This window comes from Dipodomys ordii, unplaced genomic scaffold (assembly GCF_000151885.1).
Source record: "Dipodomys ordii isolate 6190 unplaced genomic scaffold, Dord_2.0 Scaffold38, whole genome shotgun sequence".
Taxonomy (NCBI): Eukaryota; Metazoa; Chordata; class Mammalia; order Rodentia; family Heteromyidae; genus Dipodomys; species Dipodomys ordii.
In genome coordinates this window covers 434970-453821 of record NW_012267254.1, presented here as the reverse complement: position 1 = coordinate 453821, position 18852 = coordinate 434970, and the positions used below count along the sequence as shown (strand labels likewise).

At 39.6% G+C, this 18852-nt stretch overlaps 1 protein-coding gene across 2 annotated transcripts; it reads left to right on the top strand.

Annotated features, from left to right (window-relative positions):
• Nucleotides 1-353: 353 nt before the first annotated feature.
• Nucleotides 354-16661, top strand: Htatsf1 (HIV-1 Tat specific factor 1). Of its 2 annotated transcripts, XM_013018170.1 has the most exons (10): nt 354-565; nt 788-1025; nt 2423-2600; nt 3120-3167; nt 3816-3970; nt 6088-6251; nt 6942-7041; nt 13453-13542; nt 14219-14356; nt 15114-16661. In XM_013018170.1, the coding sequence occupies exons 2-10, from the start codon at nt 843-845 to the stop codon at nt 16329-16331; spliced, it is 2274 nt and encodes a 757-aa protein (XP_012873624.1). In that variant the 5' UTR covers nt 354-565; nt 788-842; the 3' UTR covers nt 16332-16661. The 2 variants fall into 2 exon arrangements, with proteins under 2 accessions (XP_012873624.1, XP_012873623.1); XM_013018169.1 differs by lacking the exon at nt 354-565 and having other exon boundaries at nt 732-1025.
• Nucleotides 16662-18852: the final 2191 nt, after the last annotated feature.

Below are 18852 nucleotides of genomic sequence, written 5' to 3'. Positions count from 1 at the left end.
TCCAACACAGGGGAGGGGCACTGGGGCGAAGGAGGCGTCTCGTTTTTCCGGAGCTGGAGAAACTTGTCCAGTCCGCCCCACCCACTTCGTCAAGATGGCGGCCGCCGCAACACCCGCCCTACGCCTGCTGCATGGGAAGGTTCCCACGCCCTCATTCGAACTACCGCTGAGGCTAAATCCAGCCCGACCCGCCTGGAATGCCGCCGAGCACAAGGTCCCTAGGTGGTGTGGGTCCCCGTGGGCCTTGCCCCGCCCCCAGGCGGACTTGGGTGAGTGTGGACACGCGGCGGCAGTGCGCCCCCTGGCGCCCCGCCTCTAACACTGTCTCCGTCGGCGCCTTTTGACGCCACAGTGGGCGTGTCGACGTAACCTAGACGTCGCTACGCGCCGAAAATAGCGACTGCGTCAGCCTGAGCTTCATATTCAAATCCCTGACGTTGCCGCGAGGTCTAAGGTCGTGCAAGATTTGTTTTGTGGCGGTTGTACCGACGGCAGCCGCGCGCGCGCGTGCTCCCGGTTAGCCCCGGACAGAGCGGCGGTACCGAGGCCCGTCAAAGCCAGCCAGGTGGGCGGTTGCGCGGCCGACTTCTAGGCAATGGCGCGCGCGCATGCGCGTAAGCGCGTGCGCTGGGTGGGCGGTTGGGCGGAGTCGGGGGCGGTGCGATTGCGGTGCGGTCCCGACTTCCCGGGGATTGCTGGGGCGCTGCAGGGAGGCGGGCCGGGGGGCGGCGGGGCAGGAGTCAAGCTAGCTAGCACGGCCGACCTCGCTTTCTCTGCTCCTCTCCAGCGTTATTTTGGCCTCTTCTCTTCTGTGAACCCAGCTCCTGGGTTAGGTGGGAAACATGAGCGCCAACAACTTGGATAAAAACGATGAGTTTGATGAGCAGTTACGAATGCAAGAATTGTACGGAGACACCAAGGACGACACCCAGAATGATCCCAATGGGGAAACGGATCCTTTGGGGCAGCAGCCAACTGATACCCCATATGAGTGGGACCTGGACAAGAAAGCTTGGTTCCCCAAGGTAAGAGCTTACTGGGCGCCAGTGCGGAACGGGCCCCCTGGCCAGCCTTGCCGGGCAACTCCTTTTACATTCGTTTGGCTGAGGTCCTGGGTCCTAGACCCTCGTGGGTGGTGACGCGTCTTTTTGTTGTTTGTTGCAGTACCGATGTGTAAAGGAAGGTAAATCTTTAGCATAGTTTCTTAAATCTCTTGTTTATGCCTTATTAATTTTGTTTGTGAAGGTCATACTTAGTTATTACATTGATGACTGCCTTTTATTACAAAGAGGAAAAACACCAGGTTTTAATAACTGTTCATTTCAGATAGCTACCTTTACTTGTTCAGATGTTAAGCGTCTGTCCTATGTGCAAAATGTGGATTGTTGGCTTTTTTTAGTCTACCCATTTATATACCGTTATTGATTGAACTTTCTTCGTACTTTTATTATTGTGCTAAATTTCCTGCCCTGACATCTATATGGAGTTGCACACAAGGATGGAAAAATCTGTGTACATTTCTTTGCAATATGTGGAAATTGCTAAGTGTTTTATTTCAGCTTGGAAGTAAAATAACTAGTGTTAAAAACTTGGTACTGTAAACTTTGTAGTAAAAGTACTCTGTTAATGTAAGCCTCCTACCAAGCGGAACATCAGTATCAAAGAGCACGCTAAGTTACTTGCAAACAAGTAATACAAAACCACACTCCTCTTATGTATGTGAGTTTTTTACTTTAGAAATTCTTTAGTTCAACTTTCCTTTTCCCTTTTATATTTGTACATATTCTAATCCCTCCAAATTGCTAAGATTTACTATTTCACTATATGTTGAAGATTTTTTTGGTTTCTTTCCCCCTTCTAAAGTACTTTTAGCAATAGTTTGATGAGATGAATTTCCACCTCTAGCTTTTCTATTTTATTGAAACCTCTACCATTTCCTCAATTTTGCCATTTCTCTTTGTGCTTATTATTGAATGATAAAAGAAGATAACTTCATTTATGTCATTGTAAATAGTACCTCCCTGCCCAAAGCTTGAAAGGCAAAAAAAAGGGAACTGGAGAGGTCTTTAACTAGTTCTAACACCTGTTTCATTCGTCAATTGTTTTATGTATTTCTAGCCTGAGTCATGTAGACTCTAGAAAAGTAGTAGGTTATGTATGAAATAACTAAAACCAAGTTGTCAACATCGTTGGATATGCTTTAACTTATCTCACGTTTCTGCTGATGATCTTAGTTTTACCTATTTTTTTATACTAACCGTTTTCTATATAAAGTAACCATTATTGTAGGTAAAGTGTAATTAGGACAATTACCTGTAGGGATTGTAATATTTTCACTTAAAATACTGTACTGTAACACCTTTTATATTTTGATGAGCAGAAATAAATTTCTATCTGTGTATTTACTGATTTTCTTGTTTAGATCACTGAAGATTTCATTGCTACGTATCAGGCTAATTATGGCTTCTCTAATGATGGTGCATCTAGTTCTGCAAATGTCCAGGACTCGAATACTAAGCCTGTAGAAGAATCTCCACAAACAAAAACCCCTGAGCCCACTGATCCCAAAAAGAAGGGAGAAAAAAGAAAGGCTGACTCAGGTAAAACATGAGTATAAAAGTTAAAAATTTGGGCTGGGAATGTGGCTTAGTGGTAGAATGTTTGCCTAGCATGCATGAAGCCCCAGGTTCAAGTCCTCAGTACCACATAAGTAGAAAAAGCCGGAAGTGGTGCTGTGGGTCAAGTGGGAGAGTGCTAGCCTTGAGCAAAAGAAGCTCAAAGACAGTTACCCAGGCCCTGAGTCCAAGCACCAGGACTGGCAAAAAAAAAAAAAAGTTAAAAATGTATTTGAACATGTAGTCATACTTTGAGGAATTATAGTAAGATGAAGTTTTTGTCAAAGTAATGCCAGTCAAAAGGAATCAAGACTTTTATTTTACATGGAGTTCTAAAACTAATTATCAAGAGAGTCAAATATTTTAAAGCCAAGCAGCAATTTCAGTTAGTTTACCTTAATCTCCTTAAGGGTAACACAGTTCCTGAAAGTTTCACAAAAGTGCTTTATTGTCAAAATTTCAGCATGTGACTCATATAAGCATTTATCTCACTTTGATTTTTAGGATGGTTTCACGTTGAAGAAGACAGAAATACAAATGTGTATGTGTCTGGTATGTATACCTTTTAAAATAAATTTAGGCCTAGGAATATTTGACATTTTACAAAGTGATTTTTAGTTTACAGTTTGTCTGGAATCCATTTATTTGATGCGCCATTTTTTTTCATTCAGCTGTTTATATTAGTAAGGAATTTACTTTTTAAAAATTTTATTGTCAAGGTGATGTACAGAAGGGTTAAAGTGACATAAATAACTAACTCGTTACCCCTTCCATCATTTTTCTCCCTCTTTCCCTCCCTCCAGTCCCCCTAAGTTGTACAGATCATTTCCAACATATTTTCTTGTGAGTATCGCTGTTGCATAGGTTCCCCCTTTGTCCTTTGTCTCACCATTTTGTTGTTCCCCTTCCCTTGTTACAGAACTAGAAAAATTGAACTATATGCAACTTTGCATGTCATCCTTATTGCCTTCTTTAGGAAACTTATATCAGTTTGCCCCTTCAGGGTCCAGAAGAAAGCATAATTTTACTGTATATTGGAATACATAAAGAATGTGAACATTTCCTCAGGTCTGTAAATAAACGTTTTGCATTCATTTAGGAATCAGCTTTGTACTATCCTAAGTTGTATATATCTAGTTGATAGCATAGCGAGGAACTCTCAACTTTTATTAATAAGTTACATTTTTTCTGAAATTACAGGTTTGCCTCCAGACATTACAGTGGATGAATTTATACAGCTTATGTCCAAGTTTGGCATCATTATGAGAGATCCTCAGACAGAAGAATTTAAGGTTAAACTTTACAAAGATAATCAAGGAAATCTTAAAGGAGATGGGCTTTGCTGTTATTTGAAGGTTAGCTATATGATAAATAAGTTTCTTGTATTTCCATTTTGAATCCAGGAAGTGTAATCTTTTATAGATGGTACCTTAAACCAAGAGTTATTCAAAACTAGCTACTAAAAAAAAAACCCTGGAATTTCAGGTGGCTCCTATATATACTATGTTTGTTACCAGTATTTTTTTTTTTTTACAAAATACACAATATTCTGTAAGTTACTGAGGTACTTCTTTTGTTTTAAAAATTCTCGGTAAACTACTTGCAGCATAAATCTTGGGCCCCTCAAAACTTAGAATATTTACTGCCTGTTTACAAAAGGAATTTTACAGTCTCTGAATTACACTATACGGGGATTAATAACATGCTTACTGATTTAAATAGAAGAGAAGAAAGAGTGGTATTAACAATTTTGAATAGCTTTGTGTAGTCTTGGGGCCATTAATTGCTCAGGGAAAGCTCATTGCCAAAGTCAGTCTTCATTTCTGGAACACTTGGCAGCTTAGATGGGTATATTATATATTGCTGCCAAGTATAGACAAAATGGACCTGGTAGTGACATATACATTTTTCATAGAATCTGAAAATAATTACAAAGCAAAAAATATATAAATGGCAGTACAAATACCACAGGTGTGTTTTGAGTGTACAGTGTCCTAGTGGGAACAGGAGCAGGTTGGATTGAGCTGACAGGTTTTGGAATAATAGATAGGAATTAACCTGGTTGTGATATATTTGGCCTGGTTCTTACAATAAATGGATATGGGACTTAACCATGACTGTGTAGAAAGGCACTTTTGTAGTGTTTGCTGTAAGATTTGGGTGTTTTACAAGTTCTTCAAGGGTTGCTAAAAGTTTCTGAATTTTTTTTTGTTGTTGTTGGTTGTGGGGCCTGAACTCTGGGCCTGGGTACTGCCCTTCAGCTCTTCAGCTCAAGGCTATCGCTCTACCACTTGATTGACAGTGCCACTTCTGGCTTTTTCTGCTTATGTGGTGCTGAGGAATCAAACCCAGGACCTCATGTATGAGAGGCAAGCACTCTACCACTGAACCACCTTCCCAGCCCCATGAAGTGATTCTTAAGAGTTTTAATTTGTCTTTTTTTTCCCCTTGTACCAGTTATCACTCGTGAACTCAGTACCTGAGTGCTTTCCCTGAGCATTTTTTTTTTCACTCAAGGCTAGCATTCTACCACTTGAGCTACAATTCTATTTCTGGGAGGTTTGGGGGGGGGGGGTTGGTGGTTAATTGAAGATAGGGACTTTTCCCGCTCAGTCTGGCTATGAAAGGGGATCCTCAGATCTCTCCCCCCTGTGTAGGTAGGATTACAGGCATGAGCTACCAACACCCAGCTCAGTTGTTCTTTTGTGTTTCTTCTGAGCCTCAAGTCTTTGTGTTTGGGGATGATACTACCTCATTTGTGCAGGACCAGAATCCGTGATGTATCTAGTGTATAAGCCATCAAATAGTTATATTCTAGTTATCAGACCCACATACTCTATGATGAAGGTAAAAAGTCAAGGCTAGCTATACTGTTCCTAATTCCTTGAGTCATTCAGTAAGTAGGAATATTATAGGAGTTTAAAAGGGGAATGCACCTAAGAAATCACACAAATCATCTTGTCTCATTATTGGGACTCAAAAAGGCAAAAATATATATTAACATACTTTATTTAAGATCTACTATGTGCTGTTAGTCCCTAACTTTTCCATGCATTACTTCATTTCATTTTGTTATGAGTTCTGTGATAAGGCATTACTATTTAATTTTACCAATATAAATTAGGGCTCAGAACTTGGAGTAACTTGTCCAAGTTCACACAACTGGTTAGGTATAGCTGTGTCCTACAAGTTTCCTGATTTGTATTCTAGAGTTCTTTATCCAAACGTTATGTAGTTGTCATTCACCTTAAACATCTTGAGCCAGGAGCTGGTGGCTCATGCCTGTAATCCTAGCTACTCAGGAGGCTAAGATCTGAGGATTGTGGTTCAAAGCCAGCCAAGGCAGGAAAGTCCATGAGTGCCCAGGCCCAGAGTTCAAGCCCCACAACTGACAAAAAAAAAATCTTCAAGTTGGATTCAATATAGACTTACTGACTATATTTTAATCCTATTTACTTTTACCTTTATAAAGAGAGAATCTGTGGAACTTGCATTGAAGCTTTTGGATGAAGATGAAATTAGAGGCTACAAGTTACATGTCGAGGTGGCAAAGTTTCAGTTGAAAGGGGAATATGATGCTTCCAAGAAGAAGAAGAAGTGCAGAGATTATAAGAAGAAGCTATCTCTGCAGCAAAAGTATGTATTTTTGCTCATGTAAATACCTTAAAATACAGGTTTTTTTGTAATTGCCAGCTAGTTTTATTCCATCAAATAAGTCTACAGATTATTTTAATTCATTAGGTCATCAAGGATGTTCAGTAGTCAATCAGGAGACTAATTTGGCATGGTAGTGTCATATATAACAAACAAGGAGTTTAACTAAGCTAAGAGAAGCTATGTGTTTGGAAAATATTGAACATCAAATTAAGATACTTTAGGCTTGGATATTAGAACCTTTAGTTCTTTTTCAGTGTGGATTGAAATCAGCTATATCAAGAGTCAATTTTTTTTTGTGCTAGTATTGGGGCTTGAACTCTGGGCCCAGATGTTGTACCTTAGCTTTTTCACTCAACACTGAAATTCTTACCACGCTGGTGTTTATTTTTTTTAATTGTAGATAAGACTTCCCTGCTCAGGCTGGTTTTGAGACGTGTTTCTCTGATCTCAGCCTCCCAGGTAGCTAAGTCATCAGTACGCAACCTGAATTTGTTTTTACCCCTGCTAGTATTTGTATTTCAGAAATATCTATGAGTAGAACTGTGAATAAAATGCACATTATTTTTTTAGAATAAAATCATTATTAAATACTCGATTGAGATTATATTAACATCTTTCTCTCCAACTAATCTGAACCAAAATTCAATTTCTGTTATTTTATTGTATTAGGCAGTTGGATTGGAGACCTGAGAGGAGAGCTGGACCCTCCCGGATGCGCCATGAACGAGTTGTCATCATCAAAAATATGTTCCACCCTACAGATTTTGAGGTAGGAAAGTCTTTTAACACTTAGAAATACCAATATGGCCTCTTTCAAGGGTGCTCAAAGCGCACTTTGCCCCATCTTTACCATATCATATTTTATATGTCTATAGAAAATGGAGCCAAGAATCAATGTAATTTTTTTGTAATTCCCCTTTGTTTAAGCTCAGTGTTCTTTGTGTATGTGTATGTGTATGTGCTGGTACTACGGCATGAACTCAAAACCTAGGTGATGTCCCTTAGCATTTTTGTTAAGGTTAGCACACTATTACTTGATCCATAGCTCCATTGGCCTTTTGTTAGTTAATTGGAGATAAGAGTCTCATGGACTTTACTATCTGGGCTGGCTTTGACGCTCAGATCTCAGCCTCCCGAGTAGCTCAGATTACAGGTATGAGTCACCAGCAACCAGTCCCAATGTTCTTTATTAATTGTATTGGAGGTAGATCTGTTGAGGCGGAGGTAGATCTGTTTAATACTTATACTGTGGCCTCAGACAACAGCAACTTGATATGAGAAATACTTAAATATCACAGTGCTAAGACTGATGGGAACAACTTACAAATTTTGAGAGCAATTCAACAAATACAGACTAGTTTTGATGGTTTCATAGTTGCAAATGAAAATTTTATTTTCCTACAAAAGTTTGACTATTTGAAACCTTAGTTTAATGAGATTCTGCCCTTGATATTAAACCATGGATGGCATTTTTCAGAACTTCATTGTTAACAAAACTCTTCAGTGGCTGTTAGGAGCCGGTTATGATACTATTCACATGGCCCGTGTAGGGACGCTTTCTAAGGGGACCAAATTGATGCTCTCATATTGTCACTGTTTACAAACCAAATCCAAAAGGACAAGAATGGACATTGGTTGGGATTGGAACATTTGTAAAACTCAAATTTTCCATTATGAACATTTTTTCTCATACTTAACATGTTATCATAGAGAAAGAATTGTTTTTCTGCTAATGATAGTTACTCCAGTAGAAAGAAATGAAAATAGAAGTACAGGGCTGGGTAAGGTGGCTCATGCCTGCAATGTGAGCTGTTAGGAAGACAGAGATTGGTAGGATCTCAGTTTTAACTCAGGGCCCCAAGCTTGCTAGGCTGACTCAATCCACTGAGCCATGCTTCCAGCCCTGCTTTTCACTGTATATTTTTAGGATAGGGTTTTGCTTCTGGTCTGAGCCACAATCTGCCTGCTTTTAGATTTCCTGTTGTCACTGGGATCACAGGTGCACAGTTGCCCTGTTTCCAGCTTCATATCATGGAAACAGACTCTCATGGACTTCTCTGCCTGGGCTGGCCTGGCTAGGATTATAGACACATGCTGCTGGTCTCAGCTATGAATTGAGAAGGGGGTCTCGTGAGCTTTTCTGCTTAAGCTGGCCTTGAACCACATCCTCTTCTCATCTTCCCAAGTAGGCATGAGCCACTGGCACCTAGCAGCAGTTGATTTTTGAAATTCTGTCCTTGCCAAGTGGGACTTTAAAATAGATATGTCACAAAATCTTATATAGGTACAACTCCAGAATTTCCTCTCTCTCTCTCTCTCTCTCTCTTTCTCACTTTCTCACTGTATATGCATTTTTCTTCCTTCTGTCGTCTGCCTTGCTCATTGAGATTCCTCATTTCAGTCTTTCACCAAGGCACATCTAGCTTTCCTAGCTCAACAAATACTATTTGTTCCCAAAAGATACATTTTATTCTACAGTGGTGATTACAAATTTTATCTAGTGGGCATTTTTCAAAATACAAGATTCATGCTTAATAAAGTTTTACTTGTTTAACAAACAACCCTTTCTTGGGCTGGGGAGGTGGCTCCGTGGTATTATGCTTGCCTCACATGCATGAGGCCCTGGGTTTGATTCCTCAGCACCACATCAGCAGAAAAAGCCAGAAGTGGTGCTGTGGCTCAAGTGGTAGAGTGCTAGCCTTGAGCTGAAGAGCTGAGAGACAGTGCCCAGGCCCAGAGTTCAAGCCACACAACCAGCAAAAATAAATAAATAATAATAAAATAAAAATAATAAAAACAACCCTTTCTTGATTTAGTATAAAGTTTACTATCCAGTTATTCTGTTTTGTTTCCTTAATAGCATTTATTATTACTTGAAACAGTTTTACCTCGTTGCTGGTATGTGAGTTCCATGAGCACCAGGACTTTGTGTTGTTTACTTAATGCTGTATTCCCAGTACCTACAATTGCCTGGCAAACTGTAGCTCCTTCCATATATGTATATATACATATATGTATATGTATATAATATATATATATATATAAATATGTCAACAATATTTTTATACTGCTAGGATCTAACAGTGTCTTGAGAATGCTAAGCATGATACTGCTCTACTGTATCTTCAATCCTAGTGGGTATTATTTATATGAAGAATAACTGAGGGCTGGGGATGTGCCTTAGTGGTAGACTGCTTGCCTAGCATGTGTGAAGCCCTGGGTTCAAATCCTCGGTATCACATAAAACAGAAAAAGCTGGAAGTGGCGCTGTGGCTCAAGTGGTAGAGTGCCAGCCTTGAGAAAAAAGAAGCTCAGGGGGCTGGGAAGGTGGCTCAGTGGTAGAGTGCTTGCCTTGCATGCATGAGGCCCTGGGTTAGATTCCTCAGCACCACATAAGCAGAAAAAGCCAGAAGTGGTTCAAGTGGTAGAGCGCTAGCCTTGAGCTGAAGAGCTCAGGGACAGCACCCAGGTCCCATGACTGGGAAAAAAGAAAGAGCCAAAAAATCAGAAGGGGGTGGTGTGAACTAGAGGCAAGGACTTGAATAAAATCACACTGGCTCAAAAGGCCCTTCCCTTACCTCCTGTTGCATTACTGCCTTTTGCTGGGTGCCAGTGGCTCACGCCTGTAATCCTAGCTACTCAGGAGGCTGAGATCTGAGGATCACAGTTCAAAACCAGCCCAGGCAAGAAACTCCGTGAGACTTTTCTCTCCAATAAACCACTAGAAAACCGGAAGTAGCACTGTGGCTCAAGTGGTAGAGCACTCGCCTTGAGCTGAGGGACAGTTCCCAGGCCCAGAGTTCAAGCCCATGACTGACAAAAAAAAGAAGCAGCAGCAGCAGCTTAGGGACAGTGCCCAGGCCCTGAGTTCAAGCTCCAAGACTGGTAAAAAAAAAAAAGAATAACTGAAAGTGATTAGGTGGGATTCCTATTAACTTCCAAGCCAGAGTCCTTATTCACCCAAAGGATAAAACATTTTCATCTTTAGCATCTTTGTAAAAGTAGCCAGGTTTTCTCAGCTGCTTTGACTCACAGGGTGGTAGGGCACGGTATTGGTAGTGGTGGGCTTCAGATTTCACAAGAAAAGAAGTCTATGTTGGTGCTTACTGCCCTTGTTTGCTTACCTGCCTGGCCTCAAGTGGTCCTAGCTTAATGATGGCCTGTCAAGAAGAGGAATGACAAGTCTTGATTTTCATTGACTCTCTTTGTGGACCTGGGCCTCAAAGTGTATCAGTAAAGACCTGTACTATTATTCAATGGTTATTTAAATTTAAGTTAATTAAACATAAATATGCTTCAGTTACTCACTTGTACTAGACACATAGAGGTTTGTACTCTTTTGATAGCGCAAATATAAAGTTGCATTATCACAGAAAGTATTGGTCAGTGGTGGTATAGGTGTTATATAGCTCTACTTTTTATTGTTGTTTTGAGTCAGGGTCTCATTACATAGCCCAGGCTGCCCTTGAACTTAGGATACTACTGCCTCAGCATCCCGAGTGCTTGAGATTGTAGGTATAAGCTGATATCAGAGTAAACATTAAAGGCTGATGTTCTTAATGTATTTATTTCTTCTGTTATTTAAAAAATGCATTGCTTGGTAAATTTGAATACCAAGAAATGAAGAATCAGAACTCACACTCAAAGGGAAATTTCTCTTTGTGCATATCACAAGTGTCCAATAGAAATACAATCTGAGCCACATGCATACTTCAGTTTTTTCTGTAGCTTCTATTAAAAGAAATAAAACTACTGAAATTAACTTTAATGAGGCATTTTGTTTAAGCCAGTATATCTCAAATATTAACTTAAACATGTAATGAATACCAAAATATTAATGAGCAATGGGATTATGCATGTCACACTTTGAGCACACCTCAATTTGGAGAGTAGCCATATTTCCTGTACCCAACTTAGCCATTTTAAGTTTAGATTGGAAAGGCATGAGACTCAGGTTTATCTCTTTTGGAAATAGAATTTGGAGAGTTGACTGCAGAAGCTTTCAGTGCAGGAGGCTGATTTTAGACTCTGGCCAGTTTTATACAAGGTCTCATCATCAGAAAATTTCCATGTGCAGCTTGCTAGGTTAGATTCTTTCTAAAGGAGGGAGTGTTATCTTTTAAGCATTAAGCAGTAATGATATGTTAGCTTTTCAAGCTGCTAAAAGTAAAGACAGAGGTTCGAGAAGACAGGCTAAGAATTGATGTCATGTAGGAAGGTCACTGAGATGTTCACATATAAATGAAGTTGATGATTCCCCCACCTTGCAGAGAACCCACTCGGATTCAGATTTTGCTGTGTGCTTACCTGTATTTTTTTTGTTTTGTTTTTGATAAAACCCTGTGTTTTTTTCTTGGTGAATAAAAGGGAGATGTTAAAAACAGCTTACCTAGCAAGCTCAAAGTTCATGAGTTCAAACGCTGCAAGAAAAGAACAGTTTCTCAAGCTCTGAAAAGGTTTTTATTGAGATTGTTGTGTATACAATTCTGTGCTGTATATTGTGGAGTATATAAAATTCAGGCAAACAAGGTTGCAGCTTTCTGAAAACACACAAACGTATCAGACTTAACCAGGCAGCATCACCAGAAGCTTTCACCTAATTACCAAAAGACCTTTATGCTCCATTTCCATTATTCACAGGTCTGACAATTTTGCATAAAACAATGCCTTTTTCAAAATTGGTAGGAAAATAATATAGTCTGCTAGATACAGTTTTAGATTTGTGCAGAAGATTATGATTTCATGTTTTGGATCCTAAATCTGAATTCAATAACAGTGTACTAGTTGTTTATCTTTGCTTTGGGGAGAACATTAGGAGAGGGAAGCCACTTTTTGGTAGTTCATTGTAATTCGTGTATCATTGGTAAGAAAAAGGAAAAGATGTAAGAAAGATAACACTTAAATGTTTCCTGGAATGTATAAATTGACTTCAGTAGAAATTCACAGAATATCTTCATTTATATTTGTTCGTAGTGAAAATTAGACTTGGTAATAGAGATTTTTCTGAGTCTTTCTGATTCGGAAGCTTAGAAAAAATTTTAATTTAAAAGAAGAATGGCATTAAGAATACTAATCATAGCCGGGTACCAGTGGCTCACATTGTATTCCTAGCTTTTCAGGAGGCTGAGAGCCAAGGATTGCAATTCAAAGCCAGCCCAGTCAGAAAAGTCTGTGAGTCTCCAATAGAGAGAATACAGCACCACTCTAGCTTTTTGGCTCAAGTGGTAGAGTGCTAGCCTTGAGCCAAAGATGCTTCAGGACAATGCCCAGACTCTTGAGTTCAAGCCCCAGGACTGGCACCAAGACACTAAGCATTGATAACCTATGTGAACCTTTTGTATCTAAAAAGGAGGCTATTTGTGTGTGTATGTGCTGGCACTGGGGCTTGAACTTAGGGCATCATGCTGTTATATGGCTTTTCAGCTCATTGCTGTTATTCTACACCTTCACTTCTAGCTTTTTGGGTGGCTAATTGGAGATGAGAGGCTCATTAACTTTCCTTCCTGGGCTGGCTTTAAATCCTGATCCTGAGATCTCAGCCTTCTTGGTGGCCAGGATTGCAGGCATGAACCACCAGTACCAGGCTTTGAATTTCTTAATACACTCATAAGAAAGCACCAGCATAAATGCACAAGCATACACGCACAATAGTTGTTGTGTTTAATGCATGCTATTTTTCTTTGTAGTGTGTGGTTCTGTGGTAGTGTGGCAGGAGATTAGAAAGAGAATCATTATCAAGTTTATCTTGTGAATTAAAATAGAATCTTAGAAGTACAAAAAGACAAACTTCGACCATTTAGTCAGTGAAAGGGCTATCTCCTTATTACATTTTGGTAACTAGGAATCTGTGTGAAACACAGAACAAAGGGCTCTCACCAGTACTATTATGCAAGGTGTGATTGAGGAATTGTACTCTAGGACTTCTACTTACAGCTGCTGTTAATTTGGGATTTCCAGTTCCCAATTAACTTCTTTTTCCTTTGCCACTGTGGGCACTTGCTCTCGGCCATGATTTTCCCTTTCCTTTGTCTTAAAAGCGGGCAGACTTGTACTAGTGACAGTGATTGTAGTAGTCTAACTTCGCTTAATTTTGATTTTTTTTAGCTTTGCAGAGTGTAAACATCTTTAAGCAGACTCACAGACAGAGCCAAATCCATCTTACACAGGTTTGTTTTTGCAGGATGATCCACTGGTGTTAAATGAGATCAGAGAAGATCTGCGAGTTGAATGTTCAAAGTTTGGGCAAATTAAGAAGCTCCTTCTCTTTGATGTAAGTTCATGGCCTGCACAAAAGAATCTGAAAGAAATCATTCTTATAGCTTATTAAATGATAATTGAGCATCAGAATGGCCCTTGACTTCAGATTACTGTTTTTATGTAGTAGGTCTGCTCTCGGCTGGTAGTTATATGTCCACTGTCGTAAGATACACATGGTTTACAAGCCAAGGTGTTGATAAATTTCATTCATCTGTCTCATTTCTCTTTATGATCACTTTTTAAAGAGTATGTGATGAATTGAAAGAAAGTATAAGAAAAATACATGAGACTTTACAGTTTTCCTGTCTGCCCCCTCTGTGTTTGGTACAATCAGGAAAAATATTCTCTGGCACATTTCCCCTCTTTTGTCTTTCATTTACTTCCAAAGTTGACACATGATAATTAAAAGTCATCATTAATTGCTAATGTGCTATAAACTACTTTATGTGTTATCTCATTTTGTTAGTTCACAATACTTCCATGTAGGTAGGTACTATTCTACCCACTTTACAGCTGAAACTTGGAGACAGAGCACTGTTCTTGCTAGTTATGATGAAGCTAAAGCAGCAACTTTTTGCATGTTACTGGCTAGGAAAGAATTTGTGAAGTGTTAGCTAAAAGCATCAGAATGGTACTTTATGAAATTTGTTTTGTTTCAATCTTACCTGTCATTCCTTGTTCTTTCTTAGAGGCACCCAGATGGCGTAGCCTCTGTGTCCTTTAGGGAACCTGAGGAAGCTGATTATTGTATTCAAACCCTTGATGGAAGGTGGTTTGGTGGCCGTCAAATCACTGCCCAAGCATGGGATGGGACTACTGATTATCAGGTAAATCTTCAACTGTTAGGCATGCAAAATTGTTTCATTAAAAGCATTGATCTATAAGTTCTTTGCATTGAAGTGGAGGCTTTGGTTTAATGGCTTTGTATAACAATATTTCCTCAAATAAGAATGTGCATTCTGAGGATAGAGGAAAAAGTTTTGGTCTGTGTGTATGCATGCACGTGCACATGTGTATACATGTGTGTATGCTAATCCTGTGCTTGAACTCAGGACCTAGGCACTATCCTTGAGCTTTTTTTTGGTCAAGGTTAGCACTTTACCATTTGAAACTGTACTCCACTTTCAGCTTTCTGGAAGTTTATTGGAAATAAGAATCTCACAGACTTTCCTACCTGGCCTGGCTTTGAAGTACAAAACTCAGTGCTCAGCTTTGTGAATAGCTAGGATTACAGGTTTGAGCCACCAGTGCCTGGCTATAGTCTTTTTTTTTTTGTAAGTCTGAGATTTTCAGGCTTGCTCAAAGCAGTAATAGGAAAGGAACATATTAAACCAAAGTGTTTTTCTTCCTTTCTCTATTCTCCAATACTGTAGTGTTTGTAGTTATTTAAATGCTCTTCTTTAAGGTCAGTTAAAGTATAAGTTTTGACAAGTGAAGACTGAAGAAAAGGGAATGACTTGAATTTCCTAAGAACAGTTGCTTTACCAAATCAGAGAACCTGAATCAATATTAGAAATGCTGAAAGAAGTTGAAACTTGTTTTTGCTTATAACTCATTTTAATGGCAGTTTGTACTTAACCACAGGTAGAAGAGACCTCAAGAGAAAGGGAGGAGAGGCTGAAAGGATGGGAAGAATTCCTCAATACTCCAGAGACAAACAGAGGCCTTCAGCGTTCAAATTCTATCTGTGTTCCAGAACAGGCAGGGCCTTCTAGAGTAAGGCATTTTTCAGAGCACCCAGGCGCATCTGATGTGAATGTTCAAGAGGCTCCAACTGGAATGACATTTGAAGAACCTATTGATGAGAAGAAGTTTGAGAAGATAGAAGATGTAGAAGAATTTGAAGAAGCTGCTTCAGGGAAGAATGTTAACGAAGAAGGGCCTGAGAAAGAGGTGCAAGAAGGTTGCCCTACCAAAGAATCTGAAGGAAGCTGCCCCAAGACAGAATGTGAAACAGGTTGTCCTGAAAAAGGGCTTGAAGAGGGTAGTTCTAAAAAGGAGGTGAAAGAGAATGGCTCAGAAAAAGAGTCTAAGAAGTTAGTAAAAAGCGATTGCGAAGAGAATGGCCTTCCACAAGCTTGTGAAGACAATGACCCTGACAAGGAATCTGAAGAACAGGACAGCCCCAGCAAAGAATCAGAAGAGGAAGATTCAGAGAGAGAATCCGAAGAAGATTGCTCTGAAAAGCAGTCTGAAGAATGCTCGGAAAAAGAAATTGAAGAAAACGGGCTAGATAAAGATTCTGATGTGGATGGCTCTGACAGAGAGTTTGCTGACAACCTCGACAAAGAGTTAGAAGAAAATGACACCGACAAGTCTGAATTTGATGAAGGTTCTGAGAGGGTGTTAGATGAGGAAGGCTCTGAGAGAGAACTAGATGAAGACTCAGAAGAAAAGGAGGAAGAAGAAGGTATGTATGAGAAAGTTTTTGATGATGAGTCCGACGAGAAAGAAGAGGAAGAAGATGCAGAGGAAAAAGAGGGTGAAGATTCTGATGAGAAAGAGGAGGAAGATAATGCAGATGAAAAGTTGTTTGAAGACTCAGATGAAAAGGAAGAAGAAGATGCAGATGTAAAGGAAGATGAAGACGATGATGAGAAGTTGTTTGAGGACAACAATTCCAATGAGAAGTCATTTGATGAGGAGGAGGGTTACAATGAAAAGCTGTTCGAGGATTCGGATGAAAGAGGGACTGTAGCGAATGTGAAGGAAGATGGGCCTCTCTCCACAGGCAGCAGCTTCGTTCTCAGTAGTGATGATGAGGACGAAGATGAGGAGGAGGATGACGATGACGATGTTTAATCCCTTACACTTGCTTTTAGGGAGAACCCTCCATCTCCATTTGCCTGTGCTTCAGGGTCATTAGTAGTACTCAATGAACATGTGCATAGTGGTAGGGTGCAGAATGCATTATTGCGTTGAACGTTTTTTTCATTGTTACCTATATGTGTTCCTATAGATTTTAAATATATCTTAACCGGCTCTTCATTTAAATCTTCATAGGTAAAAGGCAAGTAAACTGGATACTTGCCCTTTTGTCAGATTTGTTAAATGCATGCAAAAGAATATTTTTCAAAGTATTCTGATTGAAGTTTGTGATATTCAAAAATAAAAAAAAGTTGATAATCTGCAGAACCTGCAAGTTGGGCTTGAATTAAGTTGCATTTTAACTTCACAGTATTTCTTTATTGCAAATCTCTGAGGACTTTGTCCCTCTTTCCCCATTCTAAACCACAACATGATCCTAAACTCATAGTTGATATAACACTAGATTTTTCCCCCATATGTAATCCTTGGCTATTTTATACCCCATTTCCATTAAAATTGACGCCTGTATGTGCAAAATTGAATTTCCTATGGCAATGGCTTTAATCATTGAAAATATAGGCAAAAAGAGATGAGTTCTATTGGGTACTGTTTCTTAGCCTCTTTGAGCCTTTTGGAAGTTGATGGAAGTTAGGAAACTTATCCCCAGAAATACATATGTTCACATACTATACAACTTATGTACCATTTTAATGCCTCACAGAGATCTCGTGAAGAGTAAAAACTTGATAGGGGAGGGGGAAGAGAGGGAAGTGGAGGGGGAGGCAAGGGGAAAAAGAGAACTTTTCCCATGCATGCTGCAGCTTTTTGCTTTTAAAATCACAGTTCCGATCATTGAAACAAGTTGTACAGTTCCAATGGTGAGTCCTCTACATGCTCTCTAAATTCAGTATTGTTGAACACTAATGATACATTATTAAGAAATTAAAAATTGCCAGGCACTGGTGACTCAGGGCTGTAATCCTAGCTACTCAGGAGGCTGAGATCTGAGGATCGAAGTTCAAAGCCAGCCCAGGCAGGAAAGTCCGTGAGACTCTTATCTCCAATTAACCACCAGAAAACCAGAAGTGCTTGGCTCAAGTGGTAGAGTGCTTGTCCTGAGCTGAAGAACTGAGGGACAGTGGCCAGGCCCAGAGTTCAAGCCCCATGACCAACCAAAAAAACAACAAAAACTAGTATTGAAAGAAACTACGTTGGTGCTCTTCCATTCTAGTGTCTTGTAAGTATAAGCTTTGCCCTCTTAAGACGTAAAAGTTTATGCTTGAAGCCCATTTATGTTCTGAGAAATTTTTTATATCTGGGATTTTGTAAAAATTAGATTTTTACCAGCAATCTGTAAAGGTAAAAAGGCATAGAAAGATTACAAACCAAAATAGTGTATCCTTCAAAGGCATGCCAAGAGTCATATAACTAGCTTATTAGAGAATTTGTTTTCTACACAGAAAAAAAATACTACACAATGGTTGAAAAACATAACACTAATTTACCCCTAAAGCCAGGAGAATGAGCTCATTTCATTTTTACATTAAAATGTGTAATTTGGGATATCCAGCATCTGTCAAAAGAATATAATCTAGTCTGGGGTATTAACTGTTGCTTAGTAAAGAATCCTTACCCATTATTTGGAATGCTAAAAGTTCATTAGCAATGTAGTAAATCCCCTAATTTTTTTGGTCTTAATTGCCTAAACAAAACTTTGCTAGCCTTGGCAGTTACCATCTTATGTGTGGGGTGGGGTGGGGGGAGAGGATGCTATCCCCTTTTTCTCTTGCTCTTAATTTGGTTAATACCAAATACTCATTATTTTCATTTAAACACTGTCACAACTGTAAAATAAACAACTTTGTGAGGTAATATAAAAGTCATGAAGCATACAGACACCTGTTTACCAAGTAGTCTGATTTTATTGCTCCTAAAAACAGTTTTTTGAGGCAACAATACATCCTATTACACATTTCTAAATTTAATGGTCCTTAAGACTAATTACATTGTTCTTCATGCAGTCCCATATGTATGAAGCAGGAGTGACTGCAACCACTTATTGAATGGGTTGTACGCCCTGCACTTTGAGTCCAAGGGTACCTTTAAAATAAACTTCTAACTTCATATTAGAAGATGAATATATTACAGGCTAAGCTGGGCGCTGGTGGCTCATGCCTGTAATCCTAGCTACTCAGGAGACTGAGATCTGAGAATCACGGTTCAAAGCCTGTCGGGCAGGAAAGTCCATGAGACTCTTATCTCCAATCAACTACTAGAAAACCAGAAGTGGCACTGTGGCTTAAGCAGTAGAGCACTCGCCTTGAGCTGAAGAGTGCAAGGATAGTGCCCAAGCCCAGAGTTCAAGCCCCACGACCGACAAAAAAAAAAAAAAAATACTGGCTATAGGCAGTTAAAATATGCAGAAATTGCTACTTCTTCTGACAGAAGAAACCCAATTAAGGCAAAATAGTCATTTACTTCAATCATATCCTCCATCTCCTTTTTTCAGTAGTAA